The sequence below is a fragment of the Cupressus sempervirens genome, chromosome 9 (assembly GCF_028749045.1).
Source record: "Cupressus sempervirens isolate cs-2001-9-10 chromosome 9, ASM2874904v1, whole genome shotgun sequence".
NCBI lineage: Eukaryota > Viridiplantae > Streptophyta > Pinopsida > Cupressales > Cupressaceae > Cupressus > Cupressus sempervirens.
This window is the reverse complement of record NC_143126.1, coordinates 212,852,168-212,869,952: the sequence shown is the minus strand read 5'-3', so window position 1 is coordinate 212,869,952 and position 17,785 is coordinate 212,852,168. Positions and strand designations below refer to the sequence as shown.

Here is a 17,785-nt window from a genome sequence, read left to right as displayed (position 1 = left end):
AATAACATGTAACTAAAATAAATTTGGTTAAGAAAATCAAAACTAAACAAAATACCTCTCTCATAGTTAGTACTACAAAGTGATATAAAGAATTGATTTTAATTTACAAGGACTTTCAAATTTAAATAAGGTAGGGATACTTCATATTATATCATCTCAATGTTAATAATCATAACACAATATGGATTTAGTGCATTGATAATATGAAGGTTAATAGGTTTTAGCCAACTTCTTGAGACCCCAAAAAGTCATTGTTACTCTTACTATAGGTTCATACAAATATTATCAAGGGTTTGACAAAGCCTTTTGGTTCTTAAGGATAGGAGTTGCAACCCTTCTAATTTTCATAATGCAAATATCACCAAATCTAGACCTTTAATTGACAACATCAATCATGTCTGTCCTCAATCTTATTCACTCATGAGCGTGAATAGTATGCATGCACATGCTTTAAGAGAGTCCCCCACCACTTTCTTTGTTAATATAACCATGCCAAAAACCTCCATCATGAAATTATTATAGCACACACTCTTTTATATCTCAATAAATCCAAGTAATACTAGGATTAGACAAATCTTACCAATATTGACTGGAAAGAAAAAAATGACCAAAAGAAAAACATATATCTAATCTTGTATAAACCCTACTTAGAATTTTCACAACCATTAGTATTTGACACACCTGTGCAACCTCTTTTTGTCCTCACTAGATCATCCAAGTGATTGATTTGTAAAACCTAATAAACTCTAGCAAAATGAGTTAATTAAATGAGACACATCAACATTATTAAGGCACATAATCTTTCACAAACTATTAAATATCACCACCAAGCAATTATCTTTGTTGTGAACACGTTATTTGGTATATTTTTGGAACTCTTAAGATCAATGAAATATGCATAGTAGTCTCTTATCCTTGCGTAAACTCAAGGTAAAGCTCTTCTAACTTTCTATCAGGTGTATTTGTCCCTAGTGATTTGTGATGAACCCTTCATGCCATACCAAAACATCACTATTGTAGCCTTCTTTTTTCAACCTCTTAAATGTCATTCATTGTCCTTTACATAAATGTTTGACATAATCTTAAAACTCATTATTCTTGCATATACACAACTTGTTAGGATTCTAATACATCATTTCCAATAGTTGAAACATTCTTAAATATGTATATGCAAATTTAGTAAACAAATATAAACATCATACAAAGAAAGGATTCTATACCACTAGCTTTAGAGGTATCATTAACAAGGTTTCCATGGTTTTAATCCCTTGAAGCATTGCACAATCAATAAACACCTTAAAAATAGTTGTGTAATGAAGGAAAACTTGTGTATTACAAACACCAACAAGTGTGTACTATTAATATGCATGAGACCACACTAAGATTGCACCTTAAGAGTATTTGAACACGTAGGTATGATCCATCGCAAGTTCTTAGAACTCCTTTGTTTTTTTTGATAACTTGCCAAACTTATTATTTTCTTTATAACATGTACCTACACAATAAAGAGCTGCCATATATTAAAATAATGAAAGATTGGTTCATTAGCCAACTACATAACCATAACTAGCTTATATATATATAAAATAAGCCGAGAGATATCCTTCTCCAACGCCTATTTTTATAATCCCATAATTTTCATCATTGCATATTTATGTGAGTCTAAGAGGTGTAAGGAAATGATTGGAGACTCTTGATCTGCCTCATTTTTACTACATTTTCTTCTCTATAATTTTCACGATTTTAATTATATTTAGTCTATTTCTATTTTATTTTTTTGTCATGTAATGAACGTCAATTTTTTTTCAAAATATAAAATGTTTACATTGAAGATTGGCTCCACTATAGAAAGCCTCTCGACTTAAAAACTTCCAAATAAATTTGACCTTTTAAAATTAAATCTTCTCTTGAAGATATATAACTTTTAAAAATATTTTAACCTGCCTTTTTCACTTTTAGACCCCCATGACAAGGCCTTTTGAAACTATTTACAATATGATTGTGTAAAACCTTTGACTACCTCCTTACGAATAAAAGCACAAATACAATGCACAACGAAAAAAACCCAATACAAATTATATGATTTTCAGCATTATACATTAATCGCCCATAAAATTAATTTTTGTAGAACTGGTTTTTCCTTCCATTGTCGCATTTCCAAAAATTTTCTCTGGCGGGCGAAAAATGAGTCTCACAGAGGTAGGATACGCAGCCCGGCGAGCCGCGCAGCAAGAGCGCGTGCGTATTTTGTACCGGCAATGTCTGAAAAATTCACTCAGCTGGGTTATTCGCAGGCCACTATTTTACGAAGACGTAAGAAATAGCGATGCCCTATTTCTTTGGTATTTTACACATGTTTGAAAAAATATTAATAATAACCAATTGCGAAACTTCAATTTTGCATTATTGTTGTTAGTCTTCTTGAAATGATTGAGCGATTTTATAAAATTCGGGATGCTTGAGGTGTGCTGTGCGATCTGAAAGATGGAAATGTGTATTCTGATACTCGCTTAGGACGGAGGGCAATTGTTTTAAAAGAACCCCAGTTTGACAAGTTTAAATTAATTAGAATTGATTTAATCTCGTTCTTTAGAAAGAAACAACAACAACAACAACAAAGAAAAAAGAAAAAAGAAAAAAAAAACTGTTTTATCATTTCTTCGCGACAAAGCTTATAGCTTCGGTGACATATTAATTTTTTTTAGCAGGGTACCCTTTAGCCGAGGTACCACAACAAAGACGAATTTTATTAGTTGAAGTTATCTCGAACGACGATCTGCACGATTTCTAGCTGCATTGTTGTGATCAACGATCTATAATGATCAGAGTTTCAATTTTTGAATACATTTTTTTTTTTTGGATGTGTGTGCCAGACAGATTGTATAAAAAATGCTTGTTGCAAGGTAACCTTTAGCTTAGATCATATGGTGAATTATTTACTCAGGGTAACCTCTATATTAGATACAATAGATACAATAACTTAATCATGATGGGTATATTTCAGCCAAATTATTCAGAACCAGGATTTGCACCAAAGATTTTTACCTCAATCTTCATTAGGATATAAGTTAAGAGTAAAATCTTATTGTGGTTTATAATTGACCTCTAAAAAGTCTATTCAAACTGAAAATTTAAATAAAATTTGAAATATTCTAATGTTTAAGACAAACAGAAAAGGTTAAGTCTACCTTTGCTTTCTATGTTTTGTCCAAATGTCATGATTGCTTGGGATTATTTTTCTTTCTGAAAAACTCCAGGAATGACATGGAAAATGTGTTGGGTCGTAATTACTTGGGATTTTTAGGGTTTTTTTGAGTAATGCTACAATGGTATGTACAGGGTTCCTAGGATCCAACAGATGTTTACTACAAGTAAAGGTAATGCAGCGGGACTTGACAAGGGATGGGTTTTACATGTTATAACAGCACCCATCAAAACTCAAGTTAGAGGCAAAGAAAAAGGTGCATCATAGGCTAAAAGAGGGATGCTTCAGCATCTTTGACTACCCCTAATGATAGCTTCCCACAATTCAAACTATTACGAAGTGGAGAATTGTCCATCCATTTGCATACATTTGAAGGTAAGCATCTTTTGTGCTTTCAGTAGAGCAATATGATCGTGGGTAAGTACAATATTGGGTATGTATAATTGAAAATCTTGGGAAGTGGCATGGCAAGGCAAATATGCTAGTTTGCAATAATTCAGAAATAATTTTCATTTTAAAAACCTGGGAAATGGCACAACAAATGTGGTGGGTTGTGATTACTTGTGTTGATTGCAATTTTTCCAAGTGTAATTTTCCCACCCAACAAAGTTGTAGCACATGGATGGGTAATGCAATGAGACTTGCTGAGATAGGTTTTTCATATTAATATGGTAGTTTGTGATTGATTGGAATTATTAGTAATTTTAAAAACTTGGGAAATGGCACAACAAATGTGGTGGGTTGTGATTTCTTGGGTTGATCGTAATTTTTTGAAGTGTAATGTTCCTACCTAACAAAGTTGTAGCACATGAATGGGTAATGCAATGAGACCCGGTGAGATAAGTTTTTCATATTCTAGCTTCCCGCTTGAAATAGCTGAAACTATTACAATGTGAAGATAAGCATCTTTTGTGCCTTAAAATAGAACTTTATGATTGTTTGAGAACTATGCTCATAGGCTTTTGTATCTTGCATATTGCCTTGGAGAATCTAACTAACAAAGGATAAAGAAATTGGTCCAATCACAAAAGAATCATTTTAGGCAAGTACTTAAAATGTTAAAAGGAAACATACTCCCTTTTGATTGGTAAGAAGTTTGAGTTTGGAAAATATCACTTTTCTATCTTGGGCATGCTATGGCAACGCATTTACTTATTTTATAATTTTTATTTTTAGACTAGCACGGTCAAAGCTCTATTACCAATTGTAGTGTGCCTTTTGGGGATATTACTATATTTTTCCCTAAAACCACAATTTCTATTAGAATAAGAAATACCTATTTCTTAAGAATACAAATTCATTGATTGAAATGCCTTCCATAAGAGAAAACCTCCTGTATGTTTGACACACAACATTAATCAGTGGACATTGACATTAAATTATAAGCCATAGTAACATATAGTATACAAATCATTTGTAAACACCATGGTTTCCATAAACATCATTCATAGTGAGTAGATTCCTATAGTAGTCCCATTAGGAAATTGTTGAATCTTTAAGAAATCCTAGTTTCAAGATTGGTTGCTCTTGAATTTTGAGAACAGAGAAGGTGGGCAGCCCTTCCATCTCTCAAACCTTGAAGGCTGGCTGTCATCCTTGTTGAAGCCCAAGAGCATGGGAGGCTGGTCTTCATTTCCATCTCTTGGTCCATGAGCATGGAAGACTGATGATCCATTCCATCTGGGGTGGTGTACTTGATGGTACCTCAAGCCCAAGGGAATACTGAGACCCTATGCTCGTGACCATAACATTTATCTTGGGGTGTCATAGTGGATGGGATCTCAAGCCCAAGGGCACACTAAGCCCCTTGACCCACTAGCTTAACATTCATCTTGGGGTGGTGTACTTGGCTCTTGTGAACTCAAAAGGCTGGCCATCCTTCCTATTTGCAATGTGTTTCTCAAATTTAGAAGGGACTATCATACAATTCTTCCATTATATGTTTATATTTATAAGAGCATTAAGATTACTCAATAATTTCTGCAAGAATATCTATTGCATGATCGCTTATACATAGATCTATATTCCTACCTATCATCTTAATCTCTTAGTTAGTATTGCTGCTAACATAGTTCTGTTCTGAGCTCAATGCTGTTTCTGTTTATTTGCATTGGTTACTGGATTTTGATCCTTCTTGGATTATTGTTGAATGATTGATTTAATGGATTCCTTTGACTGTATATATTGAGGTATTGGTGAGTGATGATTATGTGATTGTTGATTAGATGATTGACGGTTAATGCTGGTTTGGTATATTGGTGAGTCACAATTGAATGAATGCTGATTAGATAGAATGATTTGCTGATTGATTGTTTGCTTGATTTGGTAATTGATGATTACTTTTGGGATTCATTAGTGATGATTGATAAGTTATCCTTGAACGCTTGGAATGATTTCTCCTTTATACTTTATTGGTGAAAAAGTCACCACCTTTCACAAGGATTGAGCCACCACCTTCTACTGCCACCTTTTGAGAAAGATAAATTATTTCCCTAATGGATCTCCCTTATATGTCCTCAAATGAAACCTTAGCTCCTTTACATCTTAATGTGTGAGGGAGACCCAAACCTCTTCATTGTTTCTGTCCTTTGCAAGGGTCACAACCTTCCACAGTTACTACCCTTCAAAAGAGCACAACTTTTCATCATTGAAATGATAATCAAATGATCAATATTAAACAAAGGAGAGGAATACTCCTTAAAAAAGCAAATATAAGATCTTTCCATAACAGATATGACGGAGATTAAAAACAAAATAGGAAGTTACTAAACTAACTAAAATACTTAAAGAGTAGAAAGTTACCAAAAACCAACTTAAAAGAAAGCTACACGACTATTTTACTAAATATTTCTATATTACGTTAATAATCATTCCCGACCTTTGAGAGAGAAAACCTTTCATAATTACCACCCTTTGAAAGAATGCCCTTCATCATTTCTACCTTTTGAAAGAGTCCACTTCATTATTTTCTTCTCCTTCCTTTTGTCTTCCGCTATTCCTTGATTCCCATGCCCCATCCTTTCTTCCTTCTTCCATATCCCCTAGTGGATAAACTCTCCTCCCTTTTATATCTCATGTTTTCGAGAGTCGCAACTCTTCATTTCATGCCTTCTTGACCCTTAATTAAATTTTAAATTATGTTGTAATTATTATTTTAAAATATTCTTATATCAGTATTATTGTCATCAAATCCTTATGTCAATGGGGACATGGTACCAGTCATACATAGAAAATATAAATCAATGTTCTTTAAAATGAAATAAAGGCCAATGACAAAATATCACTAAATATCGAAGCAACCCATGAACTCAAAGAATAATCTGGTCACATCAAGAGTCCAACACTACGAATATGCTTAAAAGATTGCAACATCCATGTCCATATTGTTGAATTTTTGTACTAGAATACTACAAATGCAAAATGCTGAAACAAACACAAGAACAGCTGACACAAATTTTATCCTGGGAACTTCTCCACTTGAGGGTGAAAAACCCAGCCACACAAAGTTTGATCCTTCATTGAAAAATTCAAACCAGATACAATGTTCTCAAAGCTTAGTCAGGAGAAAAGGAATCAGGATTGTTAACTTTTAACGATCACCAATAAAACACTTTTGCAGTTCAAACATAGCCTGCTCATCAACAATATGAATCTTGCAGATAATTACATATAAGTAATTACTGCACCAAGAATGATCTCACATTGATCATACACTCCTCTACAAACAACAATAAAAAACTTAAAAGCAATGATAATAGACTCTGAAGCAGACACAGAGAAAAATCAGATCTTGTGATGCTTGAGCACGATAACAACTCTCTGATTCACAATAATTTTACACTGCTTTCTTCCAAATATCACTCTACCCTTTTATCTCTCACTATCCAACACACCGTACAGAAAGAATGATTTTTTCTGATGATGATCAATAGACTACCCATCAACCATGATGAAGAATCACCGCTTGATGCCACATAAAACCATTTAATGATAGTTACAATGCTGTTTTGTATTTCTTCAAGCAATTGACTTCGGGACATGATACTCCAACAGCCCTCAATAATTCTCTCTGCCCCAAAGTCACAATCGAACTAGCAATAGGAGAACTAGCATTACACAAAAACCAAGAATCACCGCTCTAGGGCTCACTAAACACCTCTCAGCAGTTATCAATAACTCTACAAAACTTGATGCTTGCTGGCATAATAAATTCTGATGAAGAGAGCAGATATACTCAACGAGACTGATTCCAGAAAAACAAAGGACTCCCACATGGTGACGCTAGCAATGAAAGGAGTGGTGACGGTTATCATATGAGTCGTTTCACCTTCAGCCATCTAGGAGATGACTGACATATCACATACGACATCCAAAAAAAAGAAGACCAGTAAATTGCCATCGATGCAGAAACAGAAGATTCCTTCCGACACTAGCAATGAAGGGCACAGTGCATAGTGTGCAAAAGAAGTGCCCATTTTAAAGTTGCTCACACTAGCATATTCAATTCATTGATGTAGCCATTGCAAGTAAGAGGAAAATATCTCCCTTCAGCTCCAAACACTAACACTCTCTCTGATTCTCATGTCATGAAATCTCTCAACATGACAGTAACAATGGTTACATCCAATGTGAAGAAAACAAAATTTATCATGATTCTCTCAATGTGATAGCATCATGAATTCACTCATCATGATATTCATCATGGCTACTCCCATATGTGAAATAAACACAAGTACTAAGTCATGGAGTTTCTCACATGAAATCCACCATGGCTACTCCCAGAAGGTGGAACAAGGGAATTCACTTCAAACTTGTCATGCAGAGAAGAATGCATTAACAAGGGCTTGCATGTCAAACTTCTCTCGCAGAGAAGAAAGCATTAACAAGGGTTTGCACCTTAAACCTCACTCGTAGAGAAGAATGCATTATTAACAAGGGCTTGCACCTCAAACTTCTCTCGCAGAGAAGAATCTATAAACAAGGTCTTGTAGCTAAATCTTCTCATAGAGAAGAATACATTACATGGGCTTGCACCTCAAACTTCTCTTGCAGAGAAGAAAAATGAACAATTGAATGCTGCCTGCTTTGATTATCACAATAAATTAGAGCTGATTCCAATATTTGACCAAATGAGGAGCTTTTGCAGTCACATTGCTACACGAGCTTACTGATCCTCTACAAAGGACATGACACTCTCCCTTTGCCACACAGGCTTTCTCTGAATATTCAAGCACTTGCATCAACTCCTTGGCCCCCTTGTACAAGGTTACCTGCAATTCTTGCCTTAGAGGAATGGTTTTCAACACACCTTCAAAACTTTTGACATACTCGAGTCCAGTACTGTCTTTTTCAACCTTATTGTAGATCATCCTATTCTGGAGCTACCAATGTCAAATCAAATTGACTATTCAAATTTGTTCTCTGCAGCTGAAGTCTCCATCTAAATATCATTTCTTCCTCTTCAAAGAAACAGATTAGAATGACAAACTGTATAGGTTTTTCCTCTTCTATGAAGTTATGTGTCATTAACTCAGTCCTATGGCTGCAAGTTTGTACATTTTGACTTTCTTACAAGTGACTAATCTTTGTCACCCAAATCTACCACCAAGAATGTTCCTGAGTAAGCTGGGCTGATATGGCTAGGATATCAGACCAAGTAATCACACAAATCTTTGTAATGAGCTCATCACTAATTAAACCAGCAATCATCCAACATTTCTTTCAATCTTCTTCAGTTGCAAAGATATATATATATATATATATATGTATGTATATGTATGTATGTATCTATATATATATTTATGTATGTATGTATCCCACAAAATGTAACGAGGCTTTCCCTTATGCTGAAGTCATGAGCATCCAATAAGAACAGACGACTACCTTGCTGATCACTTCAGAATATCTGAATTAGACTGAGATCATCTATGTTCTCTATCAATTCCATATGAATTAGTGTAAATGAATCTTTGAATCTTGCTGACAAAAAAACTTCAGCGTGCAACTCAACTACAGTTATAAAATCATGTCTTTTCTATAGAATTTAAGTTAGCGGCACAAAATCCGAATAAGGAATATGGACTTTACAAAATCTATATAGATAAGCCTTTCTGAAAATGAAAACTTCATATAGATTCAACAACGGAAATTTACACCTTAAATTTCAGAGTTTCCTTTGCTCAAAAATGTGAAGCCGATTAGCCAGAAGTATGAACAAATTTTTAAAAAAATAAATAAGAATCCTTCTAGATTGTCACCATATTCTTTGTGAGGTGAAGCAACATCAATGTTTGCAGCAACAACCTGATGTTTTAGTCTTGATAAACAATCTTTGGCAGAGTGACCATACTTGTCACATCTGAAACATTGAATTCTGCAGAGATCCTTCCTCTTCTTTGGTTCAGGAGCTGAATAAGAATTCTTACCTCTATATCTCTTAAAATTTCCTTTTCTTCATTCACTTCCTTTCTTTTTAGATTTATGGGCAGCAAGAACATGATCTTCTTCATGGTGAGCTTTCCGCCCATTTCCTCTCGCCTCCAATCTGCATTCCTCTTGAATGCAATCAACTCTCAAACGATCAAACTTGGGAAGTTCATCTCTTCCACTATTCCCTTGAATGAAAGATTCCCAAGAGTAAGGAAGAGCATTCACAACCAACATAACCAGGTCTTTGTCCTCAATTGATTTCTCAATAGCATTTAGCTGATCCTTTAATTATGTAATCTTCATAAAGAAAGATTCACCAGGTTCTCTTTTATCCATCTCAATATGTAGGAGTTGATGTCTCAAGAGTAGAGCTCTGCTAGTGTTGTTGAATTAATACAAACTTTGAAGACTCTCAAACTTTTCCTTAGAATAATTCAATTTGGATAACACAGGTACTAGATGACGCTTAACAGAGTCAATCAGAATGTTTCTTGGGATAGCAATATCCTTCTTTCATTCATCTTTTTCAGCTTTATCAGTTGGCTCAGGTACATCTTGTTAGATTGTGGTGACTGATCAAGAAAGTACTGTACATACTTCATAAATTCTTTGGGCCCTATTTTATCGAGATTTTGGGCCGACATGTAATTATTAATTATAACCCTAAAGCAGTTAAAATACTTGTATGAAAGGGCTTAGGATTAGGGATTGTTTCATAAGGTGGGATGCGAAATTGGTTCTTGTGGTGGTATTGAGCTGTAAGGGATTATGGATTGTAATCAGGTTGTAATCACTGGATCATAAAAATATTGGACTTGTTGTTTGGTGGACGTAGCCCAGGGATTGGGTGAACCACGTTAAATCTTGGTGCATTGTGTTCTTTTTTGTGTGATCTATTATTTTCTGTTATTGGTTATATTTGCATGTAATTGTTATTTCTATCCATGGTTTAATCCTAACAAGTGGTATCAAAGCCTAGTTGTTTTTCAGTTATACTCTGCAGGAAAGTTTCATGGTTGAGTGGGAGCAATGGTAGATGAGGGTAAGAAAAGATTTAAAGTCAGGTTAGTTGTAAAAGGATTTGCATAGAAAAAGGGAATTGATTTTGATGAGATATTTTCTCCTATTGTTAAGATGACTTCTATCCGTACTGTTTTAAGTCTTGTGGCTGCTGAAGATTTGCATTTAGAGTAGCTGGATGTTAAAACAACCTTCCTTCATGGTGATTTGGATGAAGAGATACATATGGCTCAGCCACAAGGATTTGTGGTCAAAGGTAAGGAGAACTTAGTATGCAAATTGAAGAAAAATTTATATGGCTTGAAACAAGCACCTCGGCAATGGTATCTGAAATTTGACAGTTTTATGCATGAGCATGGTTACAATAGGTGCCATTCATCTTGCAAAGAATTCAGCTCTGCATTCAAAGACCAAACACATACAGTTGTAGTACCATTTCATTCGGTCAGTTTTGGAGGATGGACAGTTAAAGCTAGAGAAGATACATACCAGTGACAATCCAGCAGATACGTTGACAAAGGTAGTAACAAGGGAGAAGTTGAACTCCTCTTCAGCTTCAGTTGGTTTTCTAGACTGAATATGAATAAAAGAACAGTAGAGTCTAGGGTGGTTTGATCCAGTGGGAGTCCCATGTGGTAGCGGTATTGCTACAAGATCAGTCTCCAAGTGGGAGATTGTTAGATTGTGGTGATTGATCAAGAAAGTACTGTACATACTTCATAAATTTTTTGGGCCCAATTTTATCGAGATTTTGGGCCGACATGTAATTATTAATTATAACCCTAAAGCGGTTAAAATACTTGTATAAAAGGGCTTAGGGTTAGGGATTGTTTCATAAGGTGTGATGCGAAATTGGTTAGGGATTGTTTCATAAGGTGTGATGCGAAATTGGTTCTTGCGGTGGTATTGAGCTGTAAGGGATTACGGATTGTAATCAGGTTGTAATCACTAGATCATAAAAATATTGGACTTGCTGTTTGGTGGACGTAGCCCAGGGATTGGGTGAACCACGTTAAATCTTGGTGTCTTGTGTTCTTTTCTGTGTGGTCTATTATTTTCTGTTATTGGTTATATTTGCATGTAATTGTTATTTCTGTCCATGGTTTAATCCTAACACATCCTCTTCCACATATTTTAAAAGATCATTCTCTTCAAGAGCAATGATGACCCTGAATTTTCATGACGTAAAGTTTTATGCACCATTGAACCTGTCTTCAACTTTGAGACCATTCGCCATTGTTTGAAGCTGAAAACAAGCACACTAAAAATAGAGCAAAGAATAACTTAAAGCTTAAAATTTTGGTTCTGGATTGTTTCCTAAGACCCGCTCTCATACCATGTTTAACTTTTGAACTAGAATACTAGAAATTGGAAATGCCGAAACTAAAAAGTACACAAGAACAGCTGACACAAATTTTATCCTAGTAAAACCCTCCACTTGAGGGTGAAAAACCCAGCCACATAAATTTCGATCCTTTATTGAAAAAGTCAAACCAGATATAATTTTGTCAAGCTTAATGAGGAGAAAACTAATCAGGATTGCTAACTTCTAACAATCAACAATAAAGACTTTTTCTGTTCAAACATAGCCCGCTTTTCAACAATATGAACTACATGATATGAATCTGACAGATAATTACATGTAGGTAATTATGACACCAGGAATTATCTCACATTCATCTTGCATTAATCTGAAAATTAGATGTGATGCTTGAAGCAGGCATGATAACAACTGTCTGATTCACGATAATTTGACACTGTTTTCTACAAAATATCACTGTACTCTTCTATCTCTCAATATCCAACCAACTGAACAAAAAGAATGATTATTTCTGATGATTAACACACCACCTATCAACCATGATGAAGAATCACTGCTTGACACCATATAAAAAACATCTGATGATAGTTACAATGCTGCTTTGTATTCCTTTAAGCAATTGAATACAGGACACAATACTCCAATAATCTTTGATAATTCTCTCTGCCCCACAGTCACAACTGAACTCTGAAAATCTATGCAAGCTCAATATCAATAGAAGAACTAGCATTGCAGAAAAACGAACAGTTACTGCTCTTGGGCTCACTAAAAACCTGTCAGCAGTTACAAGTCAGTCGTATCATTTCACCAGACATGCGGTCCCTATCTTTTATTAATCTATTAGCATAAAACAGTATAGGTAGATGAACATCGCCAGCGAAGACCAATAACTGTACGAAGCTTGATGCACGATGGACCTTTATGATTGCTGGTGTAATAAATTCTGATGAAGAGAGTAGATATACTCAAGAAGCAGTTAAACGAAGGACTCCCACACTGTGATGCTAGCAATGAAAAGGAGCAGCGACGGTTATCATATGAGTCGTTTCACCTTCAGCTATTTAAGAGATGACTAGCTTATGACGTACAGCACAAAAAAAATAGAAGACCAGTAAACTGCCATTAATGCAGAAATAAAATATTCCTCCTGACACTAGCAATGAATGCCATGGTACACTGCCTGCAAAAGATACACCCATTTGAAAGTGACTCACACTTGCATATTCAATTCATTGATGTAGCCATCACAGGTAAGAGGAAAATATCTCCCTGCAACTACCAACACTAACACACATGCCAAAACTATGAATCAGATTACTAAAAAGCAATTATCCCAACAAGTCAAAATCACAAGATTGTGATTACAATCAGACAATTCAAAGTCCATTTGCTCTAACAAAAACAAAATGTGAAGCATAGTACCATCTCTATGCCATTTAGGAAAAACTGCCACAAGCATTGCTTAATTGTGAAAGCTTTCTTAAAGTCAACAAACCATAATCTACAATGATTGAAACCAATTCACTAACGGTATAAGATTTTAAATTGTAGAAGCAAGTCCTCTTCAGGCATATGAGCTCCAAAATTGGCAGAATGAAATTCCTCTTATGGTACGTAACCTCCAGCATAGGGAGGATGCAAGTCTGCTTTGGATAAATGGCCTTATAAATCCTCATTATTCTATTACCTCAGACACATTAGTGTTGGACTGAATTAGGATGGCTAACATCCCTCACATTTATGGTAGTCTTATATTTTGGATTTACGATATTGAATATAGTAATACTCAAGCATCTTTCCTTCAATGCCTCTGTTGAAATGGTACCTTTGATGTTTCAACTAGTATAATAGAAGACTTTACAAATAGTCTAGCTGTCTTCTCATTCCTATCAACAATTTGAACAAAAAAAAACATATATAGTTAGGTGTATTTTTCTTTGATCTCTTGACACAAGACCTCTTAAATCTAGACTTTAGATTCTCTATGTATTATAAAAAAATGCGTACCCCTTTTGCAATTTCACCCACACTTTTGTAACCACCTTACTGTCCATTCCCCTAGCATCTCACTAGGCTCACATCAGCCATTGCATCGGCCTTTTACTTCTCATGATGCTTAGGGTCTTTTGCAACAAGTATCTTTCAACATCACTTTTGCGTTTACCATATTGTTTCTTTGCATCACTCTATGAGATTTGATAAATAAAATATGGGACAATTGGGGGAGAAGCTTATTGCTGTTTTGTGGACTTAAAGAAACCCTTCGACACTACACCTAGGGCCACGCTATGGAACAAAATGGAAAAAATTGATAATCTAGGTGTGTATAGAGGGACAATGCATAGGCTATGTGAGAGAGTTAGAGCCAAATTCAGAACTCAGGAAGGAATTATTGAAGCTTTTGGTAGTGACATTGTTGTTAAGCAAGGATGTTTGTTATCTCCCACTTTCTTTGGTTCATACATTGATAAATAATAAACTTGGTTAGACAAAATAGATGGTGAAGGGGTTCAAATGATAGGGTATGCGGTGGAACTACTTTTATATGACGATCTTATCTTGATATCACAAATGACTCAAGGATTAAGAGTTCACTTAGGGGCTTTGGAATACTTTGTTCAGTAGTGGCGATGCAGGCAAACATTACCAAAACAAAAAATTGTTAATTTTTTCCTTGAAGAGGACATAAAAATATAGTACCTTTGTTTTTGAAGGCAGCCCATTAGATATTGTGAAAGAATACAAATATCTGGGAATTGACTTTCATTATAGATTAGCTGGGAGACTTGTAGAGTGAAAAGGATATAGGGCAGATGGAAAGAGTCGTATCTACTTCGAAATAGATGCAAAAATGCTAAGCTTCGGGACTATAAAACCAAAAAAAAACTCTTTGTGGTTGGCTAGTCACACTAGTTGTACATTATGGCTGCAAAGTTTGGGGAGGCAGCATGACAAATTGTGGATGGAGACAGTTAGAAACAATTCGAAAACACTTAATGTGTTGTTTCGTGAGGATCACTTGTAGACGTACTAAGCATTGCCATAATGTTTGGTATGTGTTTTTCAAGTGTAGCAACCTCTTGTATTTATATTGAGCATATGCCGTGAATAGACATGTCCTGTTCATGGGACATGTCTATTCGTTAATCAGATAATTAATATAATAACAAATTTAACCACACACACACACATAATATTAATTTCTCTAATATAACAATAACCTTATATCTCTAATATAATGAAGACATATATAAATTATATCTCATATATAATTATATATAAGTTTATTTGATTAAAGCTATCAAACATTAACACTCCCTCTTAGCTAGGGAGGATTAACACGACATATATATATATATTTATTTTGGTCGATAATATTGATTTTTTATTAAATAACTAAGTAGATTTACATATAAAGGGCCACATAGCACCAAGGCCTCATCAAACCCTTACCCTAACACCTTTACCCCCCTTTATACACTTATTTACTAACAGAGATTCATAAAACATCTAGCTCATTATATAGGAGGACATAACATAAAAAAATATATAATATTTCATACATTACTAACCACGAAAACCTATCATCTTCTTCCATAACCCTCGCTTCGCCTTGAAACAACTTTTATATTGTTGTAAATTTCGGATAAGCATCATCGCATTTCCAGTGCCATCCTTAATTGATTCCCAAACACTTGGGTTCCTTCCTTCACATGTTACTTCTCCTTACTCGCACCCATCACCAAAACCTTCTTCTCTAATTAGAGGCCGTTCATGGCTGTCACAACTTCTTCATTTCCTCTATCACGTCAACCCGCTATGCTTCTTCATCCTTTACTTTCTTAATAGATTGCTCTACACACCAAAATTTTCATCGCCCATCTTGGAAACCTTTTAACCAGTTACCCATGATGCAAAAAGCAAAAATTTAGCCGAGGATGAGAGACATTAAATCCTCTGACCCTCCTTCCCGCCTTCTCCTGAAACAAACGAATTTTCTCCACCAGCTTGAGCCATTTTGCCATGATTTTTTCCTTGTAAACTTCCTTATTTACATTATTTGGCCACCAGAGGAAACCAAATTTCCCAATTTCCTCCCCTTCTGCCTCATCCTCAAAACATTTGCTATAATTGAAACCTTGCCCCAACCAAGCCAACTTTAACAAAGAGTCCACACCCACTATCAGGTCTTTTGGGAACAACAATGTCATTACCCACTTAATGTAACATCCGATTTTCCCGTGTCTAAATTAACATCTAACATACTCAAAGAAAATAGTTATTACTTCGTTTCGTGGGAAGACAATTATATCATTGATGTTCATGTGAATAAGATTTACCATTAAAATTAGATAGACACAATTTCTTAACTATAAACTTGAAATACTATCAAATGAAAGTACTATAGAAACTGAAAACCACATACCTCGTAAAAACTAAGTTCGACATCAAACTAGGGGTACTTTTGCAACCACCCGGGTTAGTCCACAATACCAATATGACAATATCACAGGACGACTATCATCTAAAATCCACTATCTCAAAATTAAATGATGATAACAATTAAAAAACAACTATATTTAAAATTAGGGCATCACATACCACTGTATCAATTAGGGCATTGTTTACCATCAGTTCATTTAGGGCTTCCAATACCACGGGTTCAATTAGGGCTTCCGATACCATTGATTCAAATAGGGCTTTCGATACCACGGATTCAATTACGGCTTCTGATACCACGGATTCAATTAGGGCTTCCAATGCCATTGTATCTTTTAGGGTTCCAGTCATCTCTCAATCAATTAGGGCTTCGAATTCCTTTCCTTCCGATTACTTAACTGTGACAGTATCTCAAGATCAGAACATATATTCGTTATTCATATAAATGAAAAACAATCCATAAAATCTATCTCTTGCATCTAAGTGAAATAATGAAATAACTCATTCAATCTTGCCTTCTTGTATATTAATCATAAAAGTGTTAATACGTGTTCCTGACAACCAATTGAATGTATGACTTATCTTTGTTTGATGCGTGTCTAGTAACTTGTGGAGAGATGAAACATTGTCAGTGGCTTAACCACCCAACCTCAGACCAAATCTTATCCCCACATGATCTCTAACGAGAAAGGCCCTCCCTACCTGGAACAGACAAGGGTCATCTTGCCATCCATTGGGTATCTTGGTATTTAACTCACCATACGACTTGGCAGCAGGAGATTACATTAGTAGGATTATGCATGAGCTATTAATTAATTCATAATAAAATGATAAACATTGAATTGTCATAATTGATGAGTGATTCATGTTACTACACATTCCTCTTTTCACCTCGTCACCCTTTTTCTTGGCTACACAGCCGGGTGAGTTCCAGGTGTTAGGAATTCTTAGAGCAACCAGTTCTGTCAATTTTCCAAGAAGATTACATGCATCCAGCATCTCACAATCTGTGATTAAAAGATTTCAAATTGAATGTTTACATAATTAAATTAATCATAACCAATTTCTCTTTAACTCCACCTCTTTATCATTGTTGGCATTCTTGCCGGTGAATTCCTCAGTGTCAAAATGTTCTAATTCATGCCGGGTAATATGTCTTAAACCTTGCAACATTTGGAGACATTCCAATGTACATGATTATCTCTGTTTCCAAAGGTTGATTTATTGATGAGATCTCAGAGTATTATTGTTAAGTTGAAAAGAAATCATACATACTTCATATATGAGCAGATGGCATAAAAGATTAATCTTAACTCTTCAGTCTTAACCATCTAACAAGATTTTTTAAATAAAAGTATCGGATAAAATAT

The 17,785-nt window shown here is 35.0% G+C and overlaps 1 protein-coding gene across 1 annotated transcript in view; it reads left to right on the top strand.

Annotated features, from left to right (window-relative positions):
* The first annotated feature begins 2,072 nt into the window (after positions 1 to 2,072).
* Positions 2,073 to 17,785, top strand: part of CIB22 (LYR family of Fe/S cluster biogenesis protein) — an 81,691-nt gene continuing 65,978 nt past the window's right edge. The window contains exon 1 of the mRNA XM_089799632.1: positions 2,073 to 2,313. Within this exon, the coding sequence (XP_089655758.1) occupies positions 2,185 to 2,313 (129 nt within the window). The 5' untranslated portion in view covers positions 2,073 to 2,184. The remainder of the gene's footprint in view (positions 2,314 to 17,785) is intronic.